Genomic DNA, 13,542 nt, shown 5'->3' with positions numbered 1-13,542 from the left:
AGGAATGTGGGAGAAGAACAAAAGCCAAGATGGTCCCTTTCAGAAAAAATGTGCATTCAGAGTGGTTTCTATTGATTGTGAATCCAAACTGTCAATTGTGTCAGTGTAACTGGGTTGCACAGGTAATTAGCTCATTGACATGATCTTCCTTAATTTTTGTGAGGCGATCCTAACTCCTTCAAATGTCCTGTTTCCCATCATCACATGCTTAAATGATACTAATTTTCAGGTGGAAAGAAGTCGGCTGATGTTCTTGCTGACGTTGGTATCTAGTGAAACTGCCCTTAGGTATGACTTGTTTCTTAAGGTTAGAGAGCCTAACAATTACTCGTTTACCTGGTTTTGTAATCAAATACTGAATGATCCCTAAAAGTTCACAGTGTACTTGATACTCAGCTAGTGCCTGACAGTATCATCTTTGTAAGTGCAACACTGATCTCTGTCTCTGATACAAAACTGGTGCTTAGACTTTAGAGAGCACTGTTTCTCTAAGGGTGTCTGATGCAAAAGACTTGGACTCTGGGAGGCACAGAGATGCACCAGCTTGCTGATTTCTGTTAAGGAGGAGGAGTTGCAGCCCTGTTGCAAGGGAAGGCTCCCCCCCACCTGGCACGGCTGGGAAGGTGGAATCTCTGCACCAAATAACTCTTCCCTTCCCTCAGGAAAGTAAATGGGGTGATGGAGGAAGGGCTGCACTTCTAAGATCTTTTATTGCTTGGGAAGCTCCTAATTTCTTCATCTTTTTGCACTTAGTTTCAAAATTATGTTCTCTCAATTTGTAGTCTCATGTCATTGTGTAGTAGCTCTAGCAAGTCACTCCTGTAAATAAATTGTTTCTTATATTTCGGCCATTTTTAATACATTTCACTGAGTGTCAAATAATGAGAAAAATTGTATTATGCAGGCAGCAGTGGAAAGTGCTTCCTAAGCACATTTTGGAGAAACTAGTTATCTAGCTTCAGAAGTAGATCAGATTTCAAATGTAGGTTCAGGTGTTACAGGGCATGTTGCGCCACTGATAGGATTTAATAGTTAGGATTTTAAAGATATTTACATTTATGGGAATACTCAAGGCATTTTGAAAACAAACAGGTTAAAAAAATTGTTAAGGACCTATTTTAGCAAAAGGTAACATGTAGAAAAGGAGCTGACAATAAAAAGGGCATTTGAAAAACATTTTCCTAAGAGGGAAGAGAAGAATTAATATGTTATCTCTCTGTTGCATTCTTGAAAGGGAAAATATTGCTGCTGCTGCAATTCCCCCTGCAAAGAAAAGGAGCTCTGTAGTATTCCCAGGGCAGCCCCTCTGCTGTCGTACATGGTATAGAGCACTCTTTATGCAGAGATCTTGAACAGAGCTGCTCCTGTGCTCTGCTCCAGCAGTTTTAATTGGTAGAAGTGACATTCAGAGTACTAGTGCAGAAATAATACTGGTAGCTGCTCGTGTGTTTAAGTACTGTGTCTTACACTTCATGCATACTGGCTTGTAGGTGAGGCTGGGTGATGATGAAAATGTGCTGCTGCAGCCTCTTGCAGCTGTGATATTGCTGCTGAAATCATTGCAAGGCTGGCTGTGGAAAACGTCAGGAACATGAGTGGGTTTTATATACTAATCCTCTTTAAACGCAGAATCGTCCCTCTTGGCGATAGGAGTTTAGCTTTCCTGGTGTTTGGCATTTGAAAAGCTGTGGTACAGATGTGCTTCCAGTTTTGTTCAGTTTTGCTCGGACTCAGGCATGTTTTACCAGAATTCAGAAGCACTTGCTGAGTCAGGTCTGTTTGGTGCTAACCAGGCTGTAGTTACAGAAATCAGGCTGGGGAGGGTGAGACCAGTCCAGTTGCCTGCTTCTTAGGGTGGAATTGCTTATTCCTTATGAGTTGTAACCTAGAACTGTGTGGTGTGTTAACCTGTATTTAGGGATACAAGAATGCACTCTGGCTGGCTGTCCAAAACCTGTTACATCACTGGAATTAGGTGAAATGTCTTAGGTCTTGTGCTGCATCTGTCTTGCCTATAATATGGTTTCTGTTTCATCTCCCAGCAGGAGAAAGCAAATGATATCAAGCTTGAGGGTGAAACACAGAAAAAGTCTTTATGACACCTGATGCATCATGTATTGACAATCAGAAGCCTGGCTGTCATCTGAGCAAAACAAAACTTCACATTCCCCTCACTAGTGTTAAAGCAAGTTAACTTCTTAGGTGATATGAGGAGTGGCAGTGCAGCTGGGCTTTGAAAGGAGGGCTCGTTACTGTGTCCAGAAATCCCCTTACAGCTAAGCTTTGCAGTGGAGCTTCTGTGCTTCCTTGCATGGGAAGCTCTAATGTTGCCTCTCTTTTCCCAAAGCCAGTTTGTCAACTTGTCTCCTCCCTTCCTAGCATTCGTATAGAAACTACCAGATCAAAAATGTTCCATACAGAAAATCCTCTACAGTCCCTTTCCAGTAAAAAAAAAAAGCTTTTTGAAATATGACTAAATTACATTACTGCAGTGTCTTAGCTTGACTTTTGTTTACACTTTGGCCAGTCAGCTGAATCAGTTTAAAAACTCATTTAAGGAAATGATTGCAAATACCTTTTACATGTCTATTTACAGGTATAAATCAAATGCATTCTATTTCACTGGAAACTTTCCTGGCCAGTTTCATTTAAGAATGCTTGCACACAAGGTTGTATGCCTTTGGGTATACAGTTCAGCTAGACTGTGATTTTTAAATTGGCAGAGCTTTACATTTTACACCAATTCTCATTTATACTGTGTTTCTCCCTGCCAAGAAACCTGCTTCCACTCTACAGATAGACTCACTACAGTCTTTTATTCCCTGCTGTAATGTGAATGAAGTAAAATTATGCTGGAGACATCCATTTTAGGGTAATTAAGCTCGATTACAGATTTTCTTTTAAAACTTTTCCCAGAAAGTCTTATATAAAAAGACACAGAACATGAACTTTGGCAACTACTTGAAATATTCATGGTTTGAGGAAAAATGGTGCAGAGAGGGGAAAAGGAAGAAGCATTAAAAAAATATCCTCTTGGCAGTCTTCCACCAAGATTGTGGGGTTTTTTAAAGCTTCCTCTTGTAAGAAAGTCTAAACAGTTACTGATTTGTAGTCTTTCTTCTTTCAGCAGCTACAGGGATACTGGCTGTTGCCAGCTGGAAGGTAAATAGCATCAGCCCTGCTTTGTACCTAAAGTTAGTGTTTGTTGAGAGCTCTTGGGGATATTACAGTGGACACAAAACACATGCGTGTGGTGATGAAGTTCCAACGTTGGCCAGTAACAGCTGAATATATTCACTGTCTAGGAGTACCTGCAGTGGTTCTCCCCAGGAAAGATGGATGGTGTCTGTAGGATAAATCCTCCTGGCTGTAATGAGGAGAAAAGGCAGAGAGTAACAATGTGTTGCACAGGAATTGAGTCTGAGCGAGTTTCGTCTCCTGAGGAATACCAGGGGCCCTCCCTTTCTTCAGTGCTTTCTCCCTGGTCTGATGTGTTCCTCGGATATGGGGCAGCTGGATTGATCCTTCTTTGTGACATTTGAGCTGAGTAGCTCTTTGGGGCTGAAGCCAGTATTCCTGTGTTTAAAGTGAGTGCTGGAACAAGAATTCTGCTAACCACTCCAGGTGTCTTCTCATGTACCCACAAGCAGATGAAGAGCCTTGCTCTCTCAGCAGCAAAAGCACATTTTCAGAACACTTATGTTTGCAGTTATGTATCAGGAAAAATCTCAGGTATTTTTTGTGATACTGTGGGACCTATTCTAGTGGGGTTAGAGGAAGGTAGCATGTTTTTTACTGCCAATTGTAGAAAACCTTAAACTTCCTTTTTCTTGCTGCACAGAAAAGTCTATGTAGTCTCTTGACCTGTAGCTTACTTCCTTTGTTCTTTGTTGAGCACAGGCTTGCTAATTATCTAAGTTGTTATATTTGTTAGTCAACACCTGCAAAACCAGTGTTTTCACATGTGTTCCACTGTTCTCCATTCCCAGAATTGTAGCACTCGGATAATCTCTGCTAGAACCATCTAATATTTAGCTATATTACTGTAATAATTTCACTGTTTGACATACAACCATATTCATGTATTTGCACAGGAGCAATGCATACACTGTAATGTGCATTTGATGAGCCAAGGTGAATGAGGTGTTGCAGCAGGGAATGTATCCATTGTTATCAGGAGAAAAGGGCACTGGGATTTACTCCTGGGTAAATAAACTGTCTCTGCTGTGTGCTTTCTCTCTGGCTGGGAGGAGACATTCATAACTGCCAAATAAATTCAGTAATCAATGGTGAAATTTAAATTGAGTTGCTGTAGGTGATACTCCAGAGCTACTGCAGGGAAAATACAATAAATCTTCCAGACATTACCTACTAGAGAAGTTTACTGCAGGAATAAATATTTAGTGTCCTAAGCACGACTGTAGGGCCTAGAAATACTCTGATATGCCAGATATTGATTGCCTTAATCATGTCTTCAGCATAGCTAAATATTATCATCTTAAACTGAGTATTTACAGCTTATTCAAGTTGTAGAACCAATGTAGTTGAGTGGGTGAAAATGTCATCCTGTTGCTCCTTGAGTGGCTTGCTGGCTTCTTACAGTATTACCACTATAAAGAAATTTGAGGCAGTATCTATGCAGTATTTATAAACATTAATACTAAAAAAAGTTTTAAAATACTACTAATAATGTTAATTACTGTGATTGTGCCCCACTACTTATGCTGCAGGGATTTGATGTGATGGATTTAAGCATAACCAATTTTTTTAGGGATTATTGCAGGTGACAGTCACCCTTCTGCCGTCTTGAAGACAGGGCTGTGATCCTTGATCAAGGAAGTGAATTTAAACTTCTAAACAGAGCACAGCTCAAGTTGGTTTTGGCTCCAGGAAAGAGCAGGCTATACAAAACAATTGTTGACCTCAGTGGGCTGCGTTTGTCTTCTGGAATACTTGGAGATATGTGACAACACGCACATCTCTCTCAGGAGTCATGTTATTTTCCCCAAATTTCTTATCTCGGAGCTGGCATTACCAGCAATTTGTATCTGCCCTTTGAAGAAGGACAGCAGTGGCATTTCTGCAGTCTAGCATCTTGTATTTTGTAATAGGTTAATTTTGTACCTCTTGCTTTCCCCACTATTGACCATTGTCTTTGCTGAATGCCTTGAGAGTTTCTTCACATAAATAGTGACAAGAAATAACAAAACTTAGTAGAGTTTTATTCATTTGCTGCAAGTAAACAAACAAAAAAAATCTTTAGAAGCCTGTATCTGCTAAATTAAGAGAGTGATGTTGTGTTTTCCTTGGTGCCAGGTTGATCTTGCAATTAGAATGACTAGAATTTAGGTGAGATTCAGTTAGAAGGGTTTTGAAATTGTACTGGGTTATCAGATATCCTATATCTGGGTTGCTGAAATGCTCTTGTAGAGTTCATTAACGTACTTCTTCCCTCATTATACCTATCTGAATTACATGTAGTTTAAATTGTCATTTTAAACTATGTGTGAAGGTTACCATGCAAAGCCACAAGTGAAAGATTAATAAAACTTTTAATTTAGAAAAGTAATTTACAGCTTACTAAATACAGACACAGTACTTTGGACTAATTTTAAGCAGCAGAGGTAGCTTGTGAAAGATTCTCACTTGTGGAATGCTGCAGTATTGTCACATATTGATACGTGTTTGTCTCTCTTATCTTTGGTAGAAAATGATGCACCCTGTTGCCAGCAGCAATCCAGCTTTCTGTGGGACTGGCAAGAGTTCTTGCCTTAACGAAGACAATGTGAGAGCTGCTGACCAGTTTGACTTGTATGCCACACAGCAAAGCAAATACAGCCACGCAGTCACCCACAAACCCATCGCGTGCCAGAGACAGGATGCGCTGACCGAGTCGCACTTGCAGACCACGAGTGGCAGGAATATAGAGACAAAAGATGAACTAAAGAAAAAGAAAAACCTCAACCGGTCTGGTAAACGTGGAAGGCCATCAGGGACCACCAAATCAGCAGGGTACCGAACCAGCACAGGTCGACCCCTGGGGACCACCAAAGCAGCTGGATTTAAGACAAGTCCAGGCAGACCCTTGGGTACAACTAAAGCAGCAGGATACAAAGTCAGCCCAGGCAGACCTCCAGGTAGCATTAAAGCTCTCTCACGGCTTGCAAATCTAAGTTATACTTGTGGCAATACAGCTTTCCCCTATCCTATGGTGCATAACAGAGGAGTACATGCTGTTGGTGAAACCAGTAGCAAAATGAAACAGCCTAATGAATGAAAGGAGGGAATTAATAACCCCTTACTAATCCACTTTACTCTGAATTTTGGCATGTTTCTTGCATTTTGTTGTAGTGTTTGCCTAAGTCTGAAATCCTAGATTTTATTTTTATTCAAATAATGCCACAGCCTACAGGTGCAGTGTAGTAACTTTTAAGCCAGTGTTGAAAAGACACTGGTTTAGAGGAGGTTTTGTTGGTTTTAAATCATCATTTAAAAGAAGGTCTGAAGTGTTGCATATGCCTTGGTATCAATACTTAAGTAATGCCCATGTCCCTAGTTTTATGTTCAGTTTCTGCTAAATCTAGTTGTGTGGTTAAGCATTAAATAATTGAAATAAGGAGGACAGAATTAGGGTTAGTTAGACAGAATTAGCTGTTGGTTCATGATGTGGCCTGTCCCACAATAAGGAGTTTAGCCAGATGAGTTCTTACTTGATAAGAAAAATTGATGAAGAAAGCAGCCAGCTACATTTTCCACTTTGGCGGGAGGTTCTACAGACCTCAAACAGATACTTTAAAAAAACAAACAAACTCAGCCTTTTCTAAAGTGCTGATTTCAGGTGGCTTTTGTTTCTGGAATTGTAGCAGTGAGACAATTTCAACTAATGCTCCAAAAATATTTTTGAAAATTTTAAAAGAAAACTGAGCATTTTTAGAGCACGTTACAGCGTCACAGAGCCTTACTGATACGAGCTGATTTGCCTCTAGGTGATAGCTGTCCTTGTAGTTACACAGGTAGAGAATTCTGCTGTGTACTTTTTATTTGCCTAATAGTATATATACACCAAACCACAAATAATTCTTTGAAGTATTTTATAAGAAGTACTGTTAATTCTAGTTACGCACTTGGTTAATATTAAACACTATGTTCTTAAATCTGTAAATAGCTATTTACACTGGGTTTTGCCTTTCAAATCTGTGCTTAGATGGCAACAGTTTAATAGCTTTTAAAGTATTAATCTATAATGTTTACAAGTTAAACTTTTTAACTAGACACTGTTGCCAAGTTTTCAGGCTCAGTTTTGCCAGATATTCCTGGAAATACTTATTTTGTTGTTTGACATTTATACTATATTTAAGTTATGGAAGCTTCTATATCTACCAAAGGAAACCATTGTCATGTTTTGTAAAAGCAAACTGTATAGCTGATGCAAACAGGATGCAGTTTACTGCACTGCTACACCCCAGATAGACAGTAATTCATCTATGCATGCAAGCTGAAAAAAATGTGTTAATTAACTATAAATACCTTTCTTGACTCAAACTAAAACCTTCCCTCCTTCCAAAAGAAAAGCTCTGTTTTTCAACTGGGTGTCTTTAGGGGGTTTTTTAAGTGTGAGAGAGTGAGTGTGTGTGTGTAAAAGAGTTGAATCTAGACTTAAAAAACATAAGTCCTGAATGTTGCATATTTGTTCTAAATTTATTTTACTGGAATTAAAGTACTTTATTAAAGTTGTTTCACCTATCCTATGACATAGTAGCTTCAAATATTTGGGGGGTTGGAGAATATCAAGTTTGCAGATTTGGGGTAGCAGAAAAATTTGGGTAAATTGAGCTTGTGCTGAATGAGTAATTATGCTGATAATTTTTGTTAACATAAATGCTGTTCTGGCCTGCTGTCATTTAGATGAGAACTCTTGATTTCAGTGATGACAACTTAAGAAACAGATGTCATGTTTCATACCTTTTTTATCAGGAAAAAAGCAGCAAGCCTTCAGGTGTTCCAGTGATGCCTAACACATATTGAGCTGGAGTTTATGCTGTACTTTACAATAGGTGTGTTGAATTGGTTTGGGGGAACTGTGTATGCACTGGCAACTAGGACAATGAACCTCAACTGGTCTGGATGGCTCCTTAGTCGCTAGATGAACTAATGGCAGCTAAACTGCTACTAAAAACTAAGTTTCTTCATGCTGAAGCTATGAAGTCCAGTTACACGTTCTGTTCCTCAACAAACTGGCAAGTCTGAAGTTTAGCAATCTTTCTCAGAACGATGTAACTTCTGACACATGCAAAATGCTAACGTGAGTTAATTCACCCTCAGGATCTGTGTTGTATTGGCTGTTTTTAATCAGATGATTTTTCAACACAAGACTGCTTTAAGTTCTTTCTGAACTCAGCTGGGAAAGCAGTCCTCTTCAGCTGAATGTAGTAACCACAGGAGTGTCGCACCTCGCTGGCAAGGAACCTGTTGCATGTCACCACTGTACCTTGGAGAAACTCCACTTCTTACCTCCTCCTGTTTATCCCGTTTGCTCCTGTTCTGTTCTCACTTGTGCATCTACTCAACGGTGCTGTGCTGTGTGTCAGGAGATAATGCAGATGTATTGCTGTTCTGCTAGTAGAACTAATTTTGTATTCAAGTATGGTGATGAAATAATTAAATCATCTAAGCAATTCCTGTTCATTACAGTGTTTATGAATTATATCAGATGGAATATAATCCCAGGAATAAAAACAAACCAACAATTAACTTGTCAAATTGTGAAATGATGAGCATAAAGTGGAGAGGTGTTCAGAGAGTCTGTAATGGGCTGCTTGGCACTCTACATTGAAGAAGGAGACCAGAAGTGCACTGCAAGGCATTCCAAATTCTGGTTTCTTTTAGATCTGAATCAAGTTTGATGATGCCGTGCAGTAAGGGATAGAAAAAAGAAGCTAAGAGATTCAAAGTGAACTAGAAATGGAACTTCCAAATACTTCTGCTTTTCCTATGTATAATCTGCAGAATACATTGTGCTTTTTTCAACACTTTTCTTCCCATGACAAACACTGCAACAGCATGTTAATGCCTAAACTTCACTAGCACCCATGGGAAAACTGGCCTTTTCCCCCCATAGTAGGAAAACATTACTTGTAAGGTAACTTGCTTATTTTATATTATATATCCTAATTCAGCTATTCATAAGCTAGGATCACTGTTGTGTGTTAACACTGTTCAGAAGATCTACATGTCAAGTTTGGTTTTTTATAGTTTCTTTTAATTATCAAATTTTAATTATCAAACGTCTTATTTATACATAAATGAAATGTATTAGCTTGCTATTATTCCTTAATGATGCTATACAAGTTCACTGTTTAGTATACATATAGTAACTACTAGTCAGTTAAATTTACTTAAACTTTTAAAACCAAATAATTTCGCTACTATAGAGTCTTGCACTGGACATATCCAAGATGCTTGCACCATATTTTGGGCAGAAAAAAAATGAAATACCATCAGAAGTGGCTAACTGATATCAAATACAGTATTTTTAAAATCAGCAGTTAGCTTTGTCATTAGAGCAATGTTCTCTATATCTCAGATTTAGCTTAAACTAATTAGAATAAGTATGCATCAAGAGCCATTAAAGATCTTTGTTCTGAATTAATATATTTTCATTTTGTCTGAAAGATGGTAAGAGTTTGGGCAGGACAAAACCAAGCCTTGTCAGTGAAAAGTGATGTGTCTGTGAAAAGAATCACTTGGAACTACAGTACGCAGAGTAATTCAGATGAGAATCTAACTCCCTTCCCCATTTTTGGAGAGCTTTAAAAGGCAGAGCAATGTGAAGTCATTTGTCTGATGGTTTCATTAGCTGTGACTCTGCTGTTCTTTGTTATTTGTATAATGATGTTTCATGCTATCCTTAGAGTTGACAGTTAAAACAGTTGGTAACAATCATAAATACTTTAAACTGCAGACTTAATTTCTGACCACAAAAGTTTATTCTTCTCTATTTTAATGCATATATTTTAACACTGCTTAAATATATTTATGACGTTAGTAGAGACTAGAGCTTTCTTGTGAATTTTTTTTTTCAAATAGAAAAATCTGTATTCTTTAATTTGAACCACTTTCTGATATTTTAATCTTTCATCATTTCTTTCCCACAGGTTTACTTTGGGGTAAACAGTAATCTGTTCAATAACTAGTATCAGCACCCCACCCTCTGCTGTAAAAAGCCTGATTAGATACTGTGTATGTTTTTATGTCCATGAACTTGAGCTACTCGTGTGCAATTATGTGTATGGGAATGGAGTAGTGTTCATGATCTGTATTTACATCATCATATGGATGTATATTTATTAATAAAGTTAATACTTTAAAACCTATCATTTTTTTCCTCTGGGCTTTTTTTAATGTCTTTTAGATTGTGGCTGAAGGTGCCTGTTGACAGTGTTACCAGACAAATACCCTTAGCCCTTCTCTCTTGTAAATGGAAATGCTGTTTGCTCTCCTGACCTCTCAAGTCACAGTTCAGTGACAGGAAGTGACACTGAAATGTTTTGGAACCCGTGTACAGATCTCACCTAAAGTCCCACCTTGCCTCCCTGGAGTGTGGTGGAATATGACTGCAGTAGAGTGTGTTCATGCCTGGGAGGACTCCCCAGGGCACACAGGGTTTGTGAGAGCTGGGAGGTTGCTGTGCTGTGTCGTTTTTAAATTGAAGCAAGCAGCCCCCCCTTTCAGTACACTTTGCTTTCTGAATTGCAGCACTTGTTACCAGGAAGTCCTGTATATCTAAATTAAGGCAAAAAGCCTGTATGAAGTGCCAGGTATCAGAGGAACGTTGCTTATTTTTAATCAGTTGAAAATGCTGGCACAGTAACTTAATTGTTCTTTACACTGGAATATGAGAAGAAGGGGAGGGAAGGAGTTACATCTATGTATGCATAGATAGTAAGCTAACTTTCCCTCTGTTGCACATGGAAATAAATTTGAGAGTATCCTTAACTTTTCAGGGAATGGTGGTCATTATTCTGTGGTAAGATGTATTTATCCCTGTATTCTAGCAGTATTCCAATTTATCTTTGTTGGCAAGATGTACTCTGCATAGCACCCAGTCCCTATGGTTTGGTTTTTTTTGTCCCCTCAAGTGTTTCAGTAAGTCTAGGTGAAGACAGGCAGTCCCACCTACCAGAAGCTGCAGCCAGGACTGCTGGGTCTGTGTCCTCCCCGTGCTCCCCAGCACCCTGTTTGCTCTTCCGTGTACTTCCAAAGGCCCTGGATACATTTCCTGTGGAAATGTTTTAAATGTCAGATACATTTATTTTGCACTTTTAAGTTGCTTTTACCTGAAAAAGACATCTGGTGCCTTCTTTTTGTTTATTTGGGTTTGTTTGTTGGCCAGGCGAGTAATTCTAAACATCTGCTTTTCAAGGTGACTCAATGTATTGAGAACAGTTTGACTACACTCTGCTACATCCCTGTCTAAAAATCAGTTCCTGGATGTCATTTCTTGAGCAAAATGGATTATTTTCTCTGTTGGAATGGAACCTGGAGTATTAGATGTTAGGTCAGGCATCAGTTGTATTGTAGAAGAATACAGGCTTTTCAGCTGTGCTGGGAGTTACTTGGCAGCCTCCCTGGCTGCTGGGTTCTCTGCCTTGCAATAAACTGAAGGATGAAAGTTGCAGTGCAGCCTGTTCCCTTGGCAGGAAGCTGGTGTGGGAGGCCAGGGCCAGCTCCTGCTGACAGCACCAGCCCATGATTTATTCAGGCTGCCAGACGAGCAGTGTTGGGGTGTCAGCTGTGCAAGCTGGACATCTTAAAAGAGCCTTTAAAACTTTTACCCTGTAATAATTTATTTGTGTGATGAGGCTTGCTTTGGGGCTGGATTGGCACTTCTTGTAGCACAAATAATTAGTGTGAATTTGTTACATTGTACCCATAAAATATACGGGCACAACAGAGTGTCTTTTTGGACCGAGACAAATGAAGATTGATCATTTAATGCCTACAAGTAAAGGGCTGACATGCTGCCTTCCATCTCAGGCTGTTTTGATCCAGGTTCTCTGTCTTTACTGTTTAACATTCAAGAGAGGTGTGGCCTGACCATACAGCATTAGAAGCCCAAAAGCTGGTGGGTTCTGGGTTCCCAGCATGGCAAGGTCTCCTGCTTCCCATGGGTAAAACTATGGCAAAGAAATACCTGCTTGCCTCTCAGTTTTATTATACTGTTTCCTGAAAACAAGACATTTGGCATTAAAAATCAGAAAAAAAAAAAAAAAGTAAGCCACTGAAAATAGCTTTGCAACAAAACTGGCAGGAAAAAGGATCAGGTCTTCTCTGTGATATACAAGCACTGGGTTACTGTGTGATAAAGCCTGACTACTTATCATTCTTGGGAGGTCATTTGTGTGCCTTTAATAGTTTATAGCCACCATGAAAAAAGAATGCAGTTTTGCACAAACCTCTTGATTTGTGTTAAGATAGGAGGATATTTTGTTGGGATGAAATCCACAGGAGTGTCTCAGGTGGGAGGTAACTGCCAGAAAGCTGTTACCTGGTGTTTTAAAGGTTTTGGAATATCATGACACCGTCCAGGGCTGTGACCATATGCAGGCCTTGACCAGAAGGAAAACTCTGTTCAAGTGGAAAGTTCTGCTTTGTTCAAACTCAGAGATAAGGACAACTGAGAATGGGGCAGCTTTTTTCTGACTTGTCTGCACCAGCTTGGATTCCTTATGTTTTTCTTTTGCTTTCCAGCTCACCTGGTCTGTATCAGCCAGTCTACTTAACTATTTTCCCTCTATGTGCAAACATCATGTTTTGTATTTTCAGGCTTTTTTAATGTCCTCAATATTAATGTAAATTGGACTTTGGAAGAAAAAATTGCCAAGCAAGAAAATGTGTGGTCTGAGAAAGGCTGGAATTGGAGAAGTGTCCCAGAGTAAAAACACAGACAAAAATCCCATTATTGTAGTAAAGGTGATACCCATCTTCGTTTATATACATGTGCAGTGGTTTTCTTGCTTCTTTCCCAGTGTGTGTAAATGGTTCACATGCTGAGAGTTCATGATTCTCACTTTTTGTGAGCAGTTCTGGGACAATCTCAGCGTGTGGTGCTGGCAGTTGGAAGACACACGTTAAAAAAGCACCCGAAGCGCTGTGCTCATTTTCAAAACGCCCCTTCCCTGTTCAGCTGAAAGCAAGAACTAACTCTGTGTCAGGAGGAACATGACCCTACTTCCTGTAAAGAAACACGAGAGGTGTTATCCTGCCTTTGGGGTGGTGGTTGATTCACTGATGGACAGAAGCTCATCTTTCCTTGTTTGCTTTAAAAGCTGCGCCTCGCCCCGGCCTGGCTGCGGTTTGTCAAGTCCAGGAAACACATCCCAAGCGGGCAGGCAGCGCTGGAGCCCGGGGGGGCCCGGGGAGCTGAGCTGGTAACAGGACGCGCTTTGGCTGTGAGTTCCGGGCTCGTCCTGCCCATCGCCACATCCCCTGGGGAGGAGCCCCCGGAAGCGGAAGCCGGCGGAGCTGCGCCGGAAGCGGCCG

At 39.9% G+C, this 13,542-nt stretch overlaps 2 protein-coding genes across 3 annotated transcripts in view; both read left to right on the top strand.

Annotated features, from left to right (window-relative positions):
- The first annotated feature begins 3,699 nt into the window (after nt 1-3,699).
- LOC104386781 (chromosome unknown open reading frame, human C5orf24) lies at nt 3,700-8,815 on the top strand. 2 transcript variants are annotated; one of them, XM_009995448.1, is made up of 2 exons: nt 3,700-3,732; nt 5,708-6,617. In XM_009995448.1, the coding sequence occupies exons 1-2, from the start codon at nt 3,700-3,702 to the stop codon at nt 6,275-6,277; spliced, it is 603 nt and encodes a 200-aa protein (XP_009993750.1). In that variant the 3' UTR covers nt 6,278-6,617. The 2 variants fall into 2 exon arrangements, with proteins under 2 accessions (XP_009993750.1, XP_009993757.1); XM_009995455.1 differs by lacking the exon at nt 3,700-3,732 and adding an exon at nt 7,975-8,815 and having other exon boundaries at nt 5,710-6,137.
- A 4,406-nt stretch (nt 8,816-13,221) lies between these two features.
- Nucleotides 13,222-13,542, top strand: part of TXNDC15 (thioredoxin domain containing 15) — a 3,347-nt gene continuing 3,026 nt past the window's right edge. Inside the window, exon 1 of the mRNA XM_009995759.1 lies at nt 13,222-13,236. Coding sequence (XP_009994061.1) covers nt 13,222-13,236 — 15 coding nt within the window. The remainder of the gene's footprint in view (nt 13,237-13,542) is intronic.

The sequence above is a fragment of the Chaetura pelagica genome, unplaced genomic scaffold (assembly GCF_000747805.2).
Source record: "Chaetura pelagica isolate M959 unplaced genomic scaffold, ChaPel_1.0 scaffold420, whole genome shotgun sequence".
NCBI lineage: Eukaryota > Metazoa > Chordata > Aves > Apodiformes > Apodidae > Chaetura > Chaetura pelagica.
This window is presented reverse-complemented; position numbering and strand designations above follow the sequence as displayed.

Coding starts and splice junctions, on each gene's coding strand:
- LOC104386781 (XM_009995448.1), top strand. CDS start 3,700: ATGTTTGCAGTTATGTATCAGGAAAAATCTCAG. Junction 3,733..5,707: donor TGTATCAGGAAAAATCTCAG/GTATTTTTTGTG, acceptor TATCTTTGGTAG/AAAATGATGCACCCTGTTGC.